Consider the following 13,259-nt stretch of genomic DNA (forward strand, 5'->3'; position numbering starts at 1 on the left):
TTTGCCTGTGGAGCTGCTCTGTGTCTGCTCTCCTAATGGCATCGCATGAGGTTTTTCTAGGGCACAAACCAGAGAGACGTCACCTCACCCGGGACCTCAGCTCCTAAAAGAGCAGAACCAGTGTCAGGGAAGGCACTAATTGGCGTTAAGGGACGGGTTCTTCCCAAGGGGCAAATTAGCCCACTGAAACATTAATGAGTCCCTGGAACCATGTGAAATGGAGCGATGGCAACGAGGCATCTCAGCTCAAACTGTCGTACCGGCGTCTGGCCGGGCTGCACCGGGGCTCTGTGTGCTGCTGCTGCTGGGCTGGCCCCGGCAGGGCTCACGGAAACCCGTCTGCAGAGAGACCGGGGGTGCTGGAGCTCGGCTGGCTGCGGGTCTCATGGGCGCTGTGTCCCGTCCCCCCCCAGCAGATCCTGCTCGGCGCTTGGGCAGGTACCCTGCAGGTGCTGGAGGTGGCGGGTGGGAAGCCCACCTCGCCGTCAAGTCGTGCCCCACCGAGCAGCGCTGCTTTTGCCTCCTGCTCATCTGGACTTTGCTGTTTGCTTACAGGGAACCTCCCTGGTGCGAAGCAGTGACCACTGAGCCCCGGGCCCCACCTCACTCCCTGCTGCCCTACATTTCCCTTCCAAGCAGGGGAACGCGGCCCTTTCTGTCCCTGCTGTCCCTCCGGCTGCGGGCGCCGCTTCTCCCAGCCGACGAGAAGCCGACCCATCACCCTGTCTAACCGCCTCTCTGCTCCGCTCGCTCGGGAACAGCTGCTGGAGTGAATCATTTCAGCATCCTCAAAGTGCGGAGGACTCTGCCAAGCTTCGTGTGGCTTCTGGCTGTCACTCTGTTCCATTTGTGTTTCTCCCTGGCCATTTTAGATCCCGCAGCCTTTCCTGTGGTCCCCGATGACCCTCGCACGAGCAGGTGGGTGCTCTCACCGCAGAGGTGCAGAGCTGACCTCGGAGGCTTTTGGACTCCCTTGGGTGTTTTTGCCGTTACCATCCTGCCCACGTACGCAGAATCGTGAGTCATTTTGCTGTCCCGTCCCCTCGCTGCCAGCCTGCGAATCGGGGACCATTTGCAGAGAGGGAATGGCAGGATCCAGTGAAGTTCACAGAACGCCCTGGCACCAGCAGCCCTTTGGGGGAGAGCGTGTCCCCCGTTTCTTGCTGCTGCTGGAACACCTCCTCTCCGTTACTGCCACGTGGCAAGTGCCAAGGCAGAGCTTTGTCCTAAAGCACACTCTGATGCCACTCCAGCACCCAACATAGCACCAGCAGAGACAGTAAAACCCTTTTGCTCTTCATTGGGGAGGGGGTGTGTGTGTCTGTTTCCATCATGATTTAAAAAATAAGTCTATTTTAAGGATTTTAATCCTAGCAGGAGCTTGGCCAACCTCAGCTGTCCAGTGCTTGGGGGAAGTTTTCTGCTTGCTGCAACCTACTGTGGTGATACTGAGTCATCAGCCACAAAGCTGACCTGTTGTTCGAGTCGCAGATGTCAAAACTTGACCGCAGGCTGGAGAGGTCTGAGCACCGCTGTGTTTTCCAGGCACTCGGGTGCCCAGATGACGGGTAAGGAAGAGTGACGGAGCAGCCTTCGCTGGGCCTTTTCCCTTCACCACGAGCGGGCTCAAGCCACACCAGTGCGGCTTCTGCCCTTGCGGCCCCACCGTGGCAGTCCCTCATGGGAGGGTGCCGTCAGCCTGGAGGAAGCCCGGCAGACCTACAGCAGCGAATAAACACCCAGATGGACACTGCAGGGTGCCTTGCCACCAAAGATGATTTTAAGAGAAGCTGGAGGGCAGTCAAGGACTGGGGGTAATTTGGTTTAACACAAAAGTATTCAACAACCCTTGCTTTTTCTGCATGAGCTGCTCGCTTCTCGTGAGCTAGAGATAATCACCCTGCCTTATCTGCACACATCAGCTCAGCTGAACCAAACTTCCCCCCAACCCAAACATGACAAAGAGTTCGTCTGGACAGCTTTGCCTTCGAGTTAAATAGCAGAAGACTCCAAAAAGAGTAAGTCGCATGTTTTATCGTTCCCCTTGCCCTCTCCTCCCTCCACTTCCAGTTGAATACACAAACAAAAATACTGCACGCTGTTTTAATTTTCAATCACATTTTTTGAAAATCAATTCCAAGATACAGTACAGCATCTTAGTGTTCTACACAAAGCAAGCTTTCAGCAAAAGGTCAGAGGATCTTAAATGGTGTAAAAATAGATCTTAAATAAAATAGTTTCTATAGGAGAGCAAGCTGTGTTCTACATCTCTAGGTCCTTAGAATAATTTACAGAAGGCAGAGGCCTGGTTGTACAATCCACACACTAGAAAAGAGTTAGTGTACATTCATGCTACAAAGTTAGAAAAGGTAGAAGTTCCAGATGATTGGGGCAGATCCCCAAACCCAAGCAGTGGATGCAGTGAGTGCACGAACAAGCACTCTGTATTTCCAAGTGAGGAAGTTCAATGCTTCCAGTTCATGAAGTCAGGAAGCAGCTTATAACAACTCGCCTTCCCGAGAGTCATTCTATTTTTTCTAACTCGTTCCTTTCACTAGGCCAAAAAGAACAACTTCTAGCAATAAAGGACTAGCTGTTTTATTTCTTTGTTCCAGTTTGGAGCTGGCTGAAGTCAAGAGCTGTATTTTCAGTGTTACAGACTAAGATCATGGCTGTTCCTGCAGTTTGAACAACGGAAAAAGGAACATAGTATGGCCTGAATAGACAACTGTGGGATTCCCCCAGCCATTTTTAATAAAGGATTAGCCTTTAAATGCTCAGATTGCTGAGCGCAACACAGCAACCAGGACAGTCACTTCTGCAGCCAGGGTAAAACTCTTCCCACTCCAGAGCAGCAAGCCTGGTATATACTCTAAGTGAAAATCAACAAAAAGAAACCACCCAGATTGTCCTCAAAATTTCCCTTACGGGACCTGTGTACCTTTAGGGCAAAGAACACGAAAAGTTTTGCCAGCCAAGATTCTGGCCAGAGACATGTTTTGGAGCAGAATGGGCGGCGCTCTGTGATCACGGTAAGCGGATACAACAGCCGCATCTAAGCGGCGAGAGTCCAGTCGCAGGGCTCCGCCGCAGACCCGAGCGCAGCAGCACTGCAGCTATGGCAAAGGCTGGGTACAGGCGTGTAGCAAGCGAGGTTTTCAAAACGCTGCGTTAGGCATTCTCCTCACCTCGTTTTACGGCTAGCAGCACTGCAGCTCATGCCAACACACCCCTCGTGCAGCTCATGGAGGGAACGCATACGCACCGCGCTCCGGGAGGATGGGAACGCTGTGGCAGCCGTTAGTAGGCAACGCATACCAGTCTTTGCAAAGATAGCTCAATTTGATTTGTAGACGTGCCTGTAAAATAACCATGTTAAACAGTTTCCAGAATATAAAACTCTTCATGCTTTCTGCCCCAAAAGGCAGCAAGCGCTGGCCTTTCAACGGCCATCTTTAAAATGAAGAAACAGATAGTAGCAAAAGTAAGTCCCTTTAAAGCGTTTAATATCCCAGATTACAAGCCTTTAGGACTCATTTAACTTCTTACACCACTAAGATGGTTTATTTTCCACACCTCACTCCTTTTTATTTCCAAACTATAGTTCTACTCCTTGCACTAGCAGTTCTGCAGTGTCAGGACTGCACATAGTAAAAGGAGATGTATATAATCTAATTTACACTGTTTCTTAAATAAATTAATTTCTTAACTGAGAATACTTTTAATCCAGGAGGAGAACTGGAGAAGCCTTGCACTCTGGGCCTAGCCTACTCTATAGCATCCCCTTAGGAATGCGATGTTTAACACATACACACCCACCCACCCCAAAACAGTACACTCTCCAAGAAGAAAGTCAAATGCATGATAGGAGGGGCTTTGAAAAGGTAGGAAGGCAAAATGATCATTAAGATCTGCCTAAAAATAGCTAAATAGTGCAGTGAAATGCTTTTAAATACCACAGACACCTCCGCTGACTGGCAGCCAGTTTTACGAGCAGCTCTGAAGACAATTTCTAGCTGAGCTTTAGTGAACTGGGCATTCCCAGCCGGAGTCCCGAGAGGTGAGCCTGGCCTACCACCAGTTTCAGGGTAGGAGCAGGGTGTTCCGATTTTCATTTGCCCCTCTTGCCACGGCCTCTCCTGGAAGAAGGTTTGCCCGTGCCCCCCGCAGCGGAGCTGGCAGAAGATGCCACTGCAATGTTGATCTGTCCTTCCTGAATCTCCTGTCGGGTCTCAGCTGGGAGGTGATTGATTTTCTGTTGTGTCTCTAAGTAGAACATGACATCCCGCAACTGCTCCTGGATCTCGGAGATCTGCATGTCCTTCTGTTCGCAGGTTTCCTTTAACACTCTCTCCTCCTCCTTTAGTTTATTCTGAAGCAAGGCTTGATTCGCTCGCAGACACTTATTCAGTTCTTGCTCCTCTTTCAGCTCGTTGGAAAGTTTAGCCACTTTGTTATTCAGCTGAGAACACCTTATAAATAGAAGCACATGTCAGGAACGCAGTGCACTGCCCCACCAAGACCACCTGGAACTTGGTTTTCTGGCAAAAGATCACAGAATCACTAAGGTTGGAAAGGACCTTCAAGATCATCAAGTCCAACCGTTAACCCAACGCCACCATGTCCCCTAAACCATGTCCCGAAGCACCACGTCCCCACGTGTTTTGAACACTTCCAGAGATGGTGACTCCCCCCCCTCCCTGGGCAGCCTGTGCCAATGCTTGACCACTCTCTCGGTGAAGAAATTTTTCCTAATATCCAATCTAAACCTCCCCGGCACAACTTGAGGCCATTTCCTCTTGTCCTGTCGCTGGTTACTTGGGAGAAGAAATCAACACCCATGTCAAAAAACAGATGGGAAAGGGGAGGCGACACAGGAGGACTCTGAAGTGCCCCCAGGATCTTCTACCCAGCTTAAGGCTTGGTAGCACCTGCTTGTCTGTATGGTGTTACCTGCATATGGAATAGGATGTTGTGAAGCAGAGCTCCTTCCCTTCCTTTTTCCCCTCCAACTGCATCACCCAGCTGGAGAATTCTTTCTCTTGCAAGTTGGGCAATTCCATCTTGCACCAATGGCCAGAGGCAACAGACATAGCGTATGTGTAAGCATGGGACTGTAGGCCGGAACACACATCTGCAACTTTTGGAATAGGCGCCAAAAAGGGCAGAGATCTGGGGTCCTTAGCGAGCTGAGGACAATCAAGGACTCCCAGATGCTGGCTCTCGCCACACTCCGAGTACAAGACTCGGAAGATACCACGGCACTCGGAAGCAAGATGCTCCCACAAGGATATCAGTATGTTTCATGTTTCACAGACAGTGCTTCCCTGCTCCTAACAACTCAGTGCTTTTACCCTCAGAGTTTGCTGGCATCATACAGAGATTCCTTTCCACCCATCAAGGTGAGCTGCATGAACCACAGCTCACTAGCCTGGGTTCCCTGCTGCAAGCAGGACTGCTGGAGAGGCAGCAGCGCCAGGGGTTAGAGGAATAGAGCATGCAGTCCCACCTAGGGAGCTGCACCACACTGATCTGCACAGCCCCCACGCTTGATGTCTTTTATCTAGGCATTTCCCAAGATCTACATTTTTCTCTGTGCTGGGTGAGATGCCTCTGTTGAGCTGCCTTTCTTCTCTTTGGATGTATCCGCCAACTGCAAAACAGACTGGCGTCTACTTCCGAGCAGGCAGAGGAAGGATTACTGAATGCTAAATACACAGACCACATAAAAAAAAAAATCCGAGCCCAAAAGCTGTGTTCCGCTCAACAGGCACTTTCAATTTGTGAACACCTACAGAAATTAGAGGGTTTTTTTTAAAATAAGCTGTCTTCTCAGTATACCAGTTTAAATAGCCCAAAATTGCCCAGGAATAGCAAGATTTTTTTCTTTTTGGATGTCAGTGCACGGAGTTTTAATGGCTGCATGCAACTAAACCTGGCAGCGGTACCCACTTCCTTTCGACAGACTGCTTTTCTTTGAGCAAGTCATTCAGCCTCTGTTCCAGACTGTCACACTTCTCAATGGTCTCTTTAAATTTGGTCTTCATGTTGTTAATCTGTAAAAACAAACACACAGGCATTTCAAAGAGATCAAAGTCCTCTGTGCTTTCATTATGACATTCATTTTTCTGGAGCGGTTTCTAGACTTTGACCAATTACTATATCCAGGTAAGCAAAAGCTTTGAGTCAAGAAAAGGTTTAATTCTGATGAAGACTCACTGCATTACACTTCACAGTTCCACACAAGGAACCACGTTGCCGTGGGAGCTGCTCACACAGAACAGCAACTCAAGCTGCAAATCTGTGCCAGGCACCCCATTCAAACAAAAGCTGCATTAGATCCTTAACTTCTTACTGACTGCAGTTAAGCATTCATTTAACCATTCTCTCAGAGGTTTTTGTATCCGTAAGCAAACTTAAATTTTCATCTTAAGGCTTTATACTGCTGGGCTTTTGCTCATTTTAAACTAAATCTAGAATAAGTATGGTCAAAGTCAGAAAATTAACGTGCTACTTTGCTCAGCACTGACTCGGCAGCTTGCTGTCATAAGGCAGTGACCTACTGACACGGATATCTTACTCATGCAAAACGCAAACAGAACCACACGTACATGGGCTTCCTCTTCCCCTCTACTTCACAACTCGAGACTGCTACTGCTGAAGAAAAGCCAGCTCTCATTCTCTAGGCACTGCACAGAACACGTCAAAATCTCCAACATAAGACTTACAGGAGACTTATAGACAGAAATACTTGTTTCCCCTATATTAGTGTCAAAAGCACGCCTGCATGTAGTGGAGACAGGAATTTAAAGGAAAAATGCTTTCCTGGAGGAGCAATCTGGATAAATGTCAGTGTCAGCACACATGGTGCCTTCACTGATGCCAGAGTCAGTGCAGAGCAGGTTTTAAGCCTTCCGGCCTTAATCACTGAATGTTTATGCAGCTGATGGTTAATTTGGGGAAGTAGCCTGAGCACTGATAATGGAATACACTGCATGGTGGCACTGATCCAGACCAGACTTACGTGGAGCAAGTGCCATGAATAAAACTGTAAGGATCTTTAAACATGAAACCACATTTAGGGCATACATCATAGTCGTTTCACTTTGAAATCAGTTTGTGGATCGCGTTTCCTGGTCCCGTGCAAGACAATTTTTGATGTATCTTTTCCTTTTATAGGGCCCTCCATAAGATTTCTGGGACTGTTCTTTAGACCAAGGTCAATGACCACTATTTCAATAATCATAATTTCTACATTTACAACGCTACTTAACTGCAGTTAGAAGTCATACGGAAAGTTCAGTTAAGGACTCAGCCCTAAATCCTGACTCACTTTAAACCTAGTTGAAAGGATCTATGTAGACCGAAAAGCATTAAAATATTCTCACTGGATTTTTGCTCACGACGTTTTGAAGCAGCCCTGCCTACAGAATGCTTCATAGGACAAGACTCTGAACTTTTCCCAAAGGGTGATGAGAGAGGTAGGGGATCAAAAAGAAAGGGCAAATCTTTATGCATGTGCAGCAGAAAGACAGCTTCCACTTTCTGCAGCAGAGCAAATTAAAGTCATATTGTCTGTGCTACACTAACCTTCCCTAGAGATACACGTCAGCGTGAGACGGATGGCATCGGCGAGCAGGGATCCTGCAGTAGCACGGACTTGTTTTCACCACTGCTGCAGTTTCCCGAGCAGCGCGTTTAAATCAACCTTCAATCTAGGAGGCAATCTACCTACTTCTGCACCACTGAGCAGCAAATTGCTAGATCTGAGCAGCGAGATAAGGGATACGTCTTGGAGCCAATTTTCTCAGCTGGTAGTGAAACAGGCTATGCGAGGCCACGTCACGCAACATTCAGGCTGTATGTTGCTCCATCTCCCATTTAACTTAACAGCGTTTCAGCAGAGTTTCTTTCACACATGCCCAGAGCAGAGCTCACCTCTTCAGCTGTATCCTTTTCTATTCGGACAATCTTGTTTTCCCAATAGATTCGCTGCGATTCCAGCTGGCTTGTTAGCAAGTATGAGTACTATAAACACAGAAGATACACACAGAACAGTCAGCTTTTACGTAAGGGTGGCTACGCTGATTAAGAAGCCCAAAGGGCTCCAATATACAAATCAATTTAATCAGATGAAATTGAGCATATAGGACATTCTGGACATACGTGAAAACTGCAGATCCAGCAGATGCGTTTCACCAATTTGATTTCAAAATCAAATCACTTCTTTTTTTTTTTTTGAAGTCAAGGAAAGCCTTTAGAACACAACAGCAAGGATCAAGTAAAAGTTCCACCAAGCCGTACCCAGCATCCTGCCAACAACTTTTTGAAGAGGAGACAGATTTTTCACACTAGTAGCGATAACTCTCTACAAATTTTACACTCCACAGGAAAATGAAGCATCAACCATCCCTGTCACGAGAGTCTGAGATCTCAAAGGCTGAGTTGCCAAGTTCCCCATCACAACCCAAAACCCAAGGCAGAAGGGTACGTGCACACATCTAGCTTTGCTGTAAGAACGTCTCTGGGAAAGCAGCCTCAGCTGTGTGTAACTATTCACAATTACTGTTCTCCAAAAAGTACGGCCCATTCCAAAGTTATTTTGGCAGCTGAACAAGGATATATGCCTTACATCCCATCTTTTCCCTGCTGGTTCTCGAAACAAGTTATGAGAAGGTTGAAAAACGTGATCATTTCTTATCATCACGTTAATAAGCACCCAGTTAGGCATTCACTACAGAATTAAACACGTGCAAAAAGCCTTGAATGCTCTCGGTAATATTAGAGTGCCAAAATACACTGTCAAATTCATTCTCTTTAGAAACATTCAGATCTCACAAGCGAGAGAGGTCTTGCATGCTTTAAAGCAACCAACCTCCCAAGAGAAAGGGTTAAAAATAGCTGGTTTAGCATCTAAGTCTCACTCAGAAAATTCATGGAAAAGCAACCAAATATTTATTTGAGCAATAAGCTTATGAAGTCTGGTCTCTACAGGCTCTTCCTCCTCAGATACACTGCAGCATGATTTCAGCTGCGTTAGACACTAGGGTATCTCCTCAGTGGAGCAGTAATTTTGAGTTTCTCTCCTTTACCCTTCCAGTTAGGATAGGAGAAGCTGGCCAACAGGTACAAAATAATCACTATCTCTTCAAAAGAAGGGAGAAGGACAGGCTGGTATCAGGTGAGCCTGTCAGCTTTCTTTGATAACCAAAGTAAGCACGGAGCTATGGATTCCTACAGACCAACTCAGTTTACAAGTTAAACTACTCAAACTGACAGTTCCATACATATCCTGGCTCTTAAGCCAAGTCACAGATCCACTAGGAAGGGCCTGCTGAGTAAGTCTGGGCATTTGAAGCCATTTTTCTCTCCAGTGACCTGCGTGTTTTTAGCAGCGTAACCAGCTAATCTTCAGTCTACCAGTGAACACAGGATGAAGCTGCAGTGAGCTTACACTTAGCTGCATTGGCTCTGCAGAGCCAAGAAAAAGGGTTTTTTGGTGGTTTTGTATTTGTTTGTGATTTTTTTTTTTTTTTTAAAGGGCAGTAAAAACATCCTGCTTCTGCCTAAAGATGATTGCCTACATGCAGGGAGCAGGTCTGCTGCATAAGCTGATGTAATTTTCCTGTAGTCATATCTGGATTTGAAACACTTCCACACAGCAGCACAATGCAGAGTCCAACCAGAGTCCAAAATATTTACCTCTAATTGTAAGGCATCAATTTTCTCTTCCTGACACATATCTCCCTCGCACTCATACTGAACTATCTTCCCATCAGTTTTACTTGCAACCAGTCGATGGACATAGTTATCTGAGGAGAGAAAATTCAACCACAGGGAGTTTTAGCTTAAGAACACCCAGGTTGACACCAGTGGAAATACTTTATGCAGCACAATTAACCATGCAGACTGCTGTAACAGCATATCAGCAAGGCAGAAAGCCAACACCAGATGTATTTGTTATTTAGCAGACTTTGCACAGACACCTTACAGGATATTTATCACAACAGCCCATTCCCATACCTCAGGGCAAATTGGTGGAAAGGGAGTAACAAACACATTCCACAGAGACTACAGGACCATCCCTGTTCATTACAGAATCATGTTCTCCCTCCTCCATCTGCTACAGACCCATGAAAACTACTATTAGAGATGACATAGATGTTCCCAAAAGACAAAGTATTAGTAGAGATGCAAACCCCTTCGTCTCCAAGCAAACCCTACCGCAAATACTCTTACTAAGGGGTCCCGAAAACTGTTTTACAAACAAGGTCATCCTACAAGAGGGAAAGACAGAGTGCTTACCTCCAGCATAGTCCCAGACTCTGTGGTTGGTCAACTGCATCGCGTAGGTGTGCTGGGTCTCCTCAAAGTGTTTGTAAGCGTGTCGACTCACGTACCGGCCACAGCCTATGTGCCCACATATTAAGCAGATCCAAAGGTTCTGTCAACAGAATGAGAAAGCTCTGTACGTATAATACTGTCAAGCAGTGGTACCAGCACTTTGAGAAAGCGTGATCTGACACCAATGGCCTGCTGATGCTGTGTACATCCAGGCACTTCCTTAGAAAGCAAACAACGTTTGCTTTTCGCCCTCCTTCTTTGAAGCCTTGCTCAGCTGGACAGCTAAAGAGAAGGAGGTACCTGCTCATTCAAGCCAATTACCAGCCTGTAGGTGCTGGGTATATTGACAGATCACCACAAGCATGGATGGAAGAATGGCTTTGACTAACGAATGAGGCACTTCAGCAGGACCACAAAAGCAAGCTCTGAAGAGCACAGAATAGCAGGGACCACCAAGTTCAGTGTTAGTTCAGCTGCCTGCTATCATACTCATCACACACACTCCGATCAGCTTATGTGCTAATACTTCTTTCTAAGAATCACAAACATTTGTCAGAACAGGAAACCTGGGAGGTAAGATCCTTTCCCAGTACTGATTCCAACTCAAAAGGAAAGCAGATATACCACTGACTGGTAAAATCAGCCACAGAATTAAACACAAAAGCAACCAGAGCAGCTGTGCAGCCAGATCTAGTCTAGATCTCACTCACCATCCACCCACCTACTTACTTCTTGAACTCCACACTCAAAACACTTGTTCTCTTCCACTGGCTCAGGCGTTTGGCAGTATCTGCAGACAGGACACCTAGAGGGCAATAAGCATCATGATTAGACACAAGGAGCTTCATCTTAGTATTACGGTAATTAAAAAGAGAGCCAGAGAGCTCAAAGAAAATGCCTTATGCAGCAAGACGCTCCTTACGTGTGTGCATCTCTCGGCTCACATTTACCCCACTCAAATTTGCCTCCGTTCCACACAAGGCTACTGTTTGTAAAGTCAGTAAGTGACAGAAGAATGAAGAACAGTTCTTCCAAAGCCATTTCACAGTCTCAGCTTGATCTGGTTTTGCTGCAGTCCAGGTGTAGAGAACATCTGCAACCAAAAGCCTCAGTGGGGCTGCCAGCAACCTCAGCCTCTGCCAGTAAGCAAAAAAGCCACGACCGAGCTCTAGAAACACTTCCCTGCCTCAGCCATAAACATTGCAAGAAGCACTTGTACAGATGTGTTACGCATCTCTAAACATTGCTCCTCCGGACCGCTGCCAACTGACATCTTCAGTTCTCCATTACCTGCAGGGTTTTATGCAGCAGCTACACACTGTGGTGGAAGGATGGTGTAACTAGACACTGCTGAGGACAGCTGAGTAACAGAGGGAGGTACCTACACTTTGCCAACATACCTTAGTACTTAAAGCAACACTAAGGAGATGAGGGGATACTTCAGTATCACCCTAACCCAATGGATTCAGTCAGCCCTTCCAGGAGGAACATCCTGTAAGCGTACCCTAAAAGAATCAGTAGCAGGCACCCCGCTATCATCTCTTTTCAAACTATACCACTGTGCTGTCAGAAAGACAGAAGACCCAAGACCAGAAGGAACCTTCGTCCAGACTCTAGGCACAAGAAGCTCATCTAGGGAGCGAGGTAACTGAGGCTGTGCATCCTGTTGCCAGGACTGTTTATGTATTTTTCATTAGCTGCTGGATAAGCTACAGAGATATTCAAGGGAGGAGACAACTGGATTGCAGTCAGCTTTCTATACAAATTCAGGCACTTACAGCCTCTGTGGCGCCTAAGCAAAGTGGACAGGGATTTTCCTTTATCGTTCTAGACTGGGAACATAAGTTCTGCTTAAATTGTATATTAGGTATTTAAGTGCTATTTTGGATCTTGCTCCTACACTGGCTAAGCTCCACCGCTTCAAATTTAAACTGGTTTTGATTTATGGAGCAAAGCAACGCATAAACTTGAATAGCTACAAATCTGATTAATCTTACCGAGGTTCTGTTACTTGGGCTTACAAATGATATACAGAGTGCTAAAATCTTCCTCACACTCCATCAGAGAGAGAATCAAGCAATCAGTGGTACCAGTGGCAGAGAAGAAAACACAGTAAAGATTGGCAGCCTTCTGCTGCAGTATCTATGGCTGCCTGATGTGCAGTAGACCAGCAGACAGTGTCCAGAAGGGTGCAAAATATGCACAGCTGACAGCAGCACCTGGGTGCCAGGCAGGGGCTCTGCAGTCAGGACCTCGGACACACCGAAATCCCTGTCTACAGAGACTTGAAGGATGGTAAGAGCAAGAACAGGAAAGGATTAGCAGTAGCAAAAAGAAGAGCTGCTTTAAGGACAGATGCAGGTCCGTCCCCCAGCACCGCCCAAGGCCACGGAGGGTCACCCAGAGGCAGAGATGCGGGTGCCTTACCCCAGCCAGGACGATGGCCTCCCATCACTCAGCCCATGCTCACCCTGAATGATACAGCCTGTCTACAGCAGCTGCCTCCCTTTCCCGATTCACTGAGTGATCTTGTCATCATCCCTTCCTTCCCTGCCTCCCTTCCCAGCCCTGCTCTTTCCTAGTTCTTCTTCATCCTCGCCCAGTGTCTAAGTAAGACAGCATGGCTGCAGGGCTCCCAAAAGGATTCCTAAGCTCCAGCCAAATGTGCAGACCTGTCTACAGCACAGCCTCACTTGTGCTGAGGAAACCAGCGACCAAACAGACACACCAGACCGAGTGAAACAGGGCTTTTTGTGCATCCAGTGCTGTCTGCCCCACTATATTTATCCTACAATATTTTAAAATAATCAGCATTACTCTACAACTCCCTTCCTGCCTTAGCAGTGAGGCCCACAGGAAACATTGTTCAATTACTTTTGTTGCGGAGATTTCTCTCTGGAAATCCCTTAAATGGC

General features: G+C 47.0%; 1 protein-coding gene across 1 annotated transcript; it reads right to left on the minus strand.

Moving 5' to 3' along the window:
• Positions 1 to 3,327: 3,327 nt before the first annotated feature.
• On the minus strand, positions 3,328 to 11,149 carry LOC104621255 (BRCA1-associated protein-like). Its single transcript, XM_010287686.1, has 6 exons — positions 11,074 to 11,149; positions 10,306 to 10,444; positions 9,703 to 9,812; positions 7,939 to 8,028; positions 5,953 to 6,056; positions 3,328 to 4,472 (listed from the first exon to the last, which is right to left on the minus strand). Exons 2-6 carry the CDS (start codon positions 10,343 to 10,345, stop codon positions 4,112 to 4,114), a joined length of 705 nt encoding a protein of 234 aa, XP_010285988.1. The 5' UTR covers positions 10,346 to 10,444; positions 11,074 to 11,149; the 3' UTR covers positions 3,328 to 4,111.
• Between the last annotated feature and the right edge of the window lie 2,110 nt (positions 11,150 to 13,259).

This window comes from Phaethon lepturus, unplaced genomic scaffold (genome assembly GCF_000687285.1).
Source record: "Phaethon lepturus isolate BGI_N335 unplaced genomic scaffold, ASM68728v1 scaffold13855, whole genome shotgun sequence".
Lineage (NCBI taxonomy): Eukaryota > Metazoa > Chordata > Aves > Phaethontiformes > Phaethontidae > Phaethon > Phaethon lepturus.

Bases quoted from the DNA above. Each gene is read 5' to 3' on its own strand.
- LOC104621255 (XM_010287686.1), bottom strand. From the start codon at position 10,345: ATGCAGTTGACCAACCACAGAGTCTGGGACTATGCTGGAG. The intron at 9,813-10,305 runs GTAAGCACTCTG...TTCTCTCCTCAG, and splicing joins AGTCTGGGACTATGCTGGAG to ATAACTATGTCCATCGACTG. The intron at 6,057-7,938 runs GTGAGCTCTGCT...TTGTTTTTACAG, and splicing joins AAAAGGATACAGCTGAAGAG to ATTAACAACATGAAGACCAA.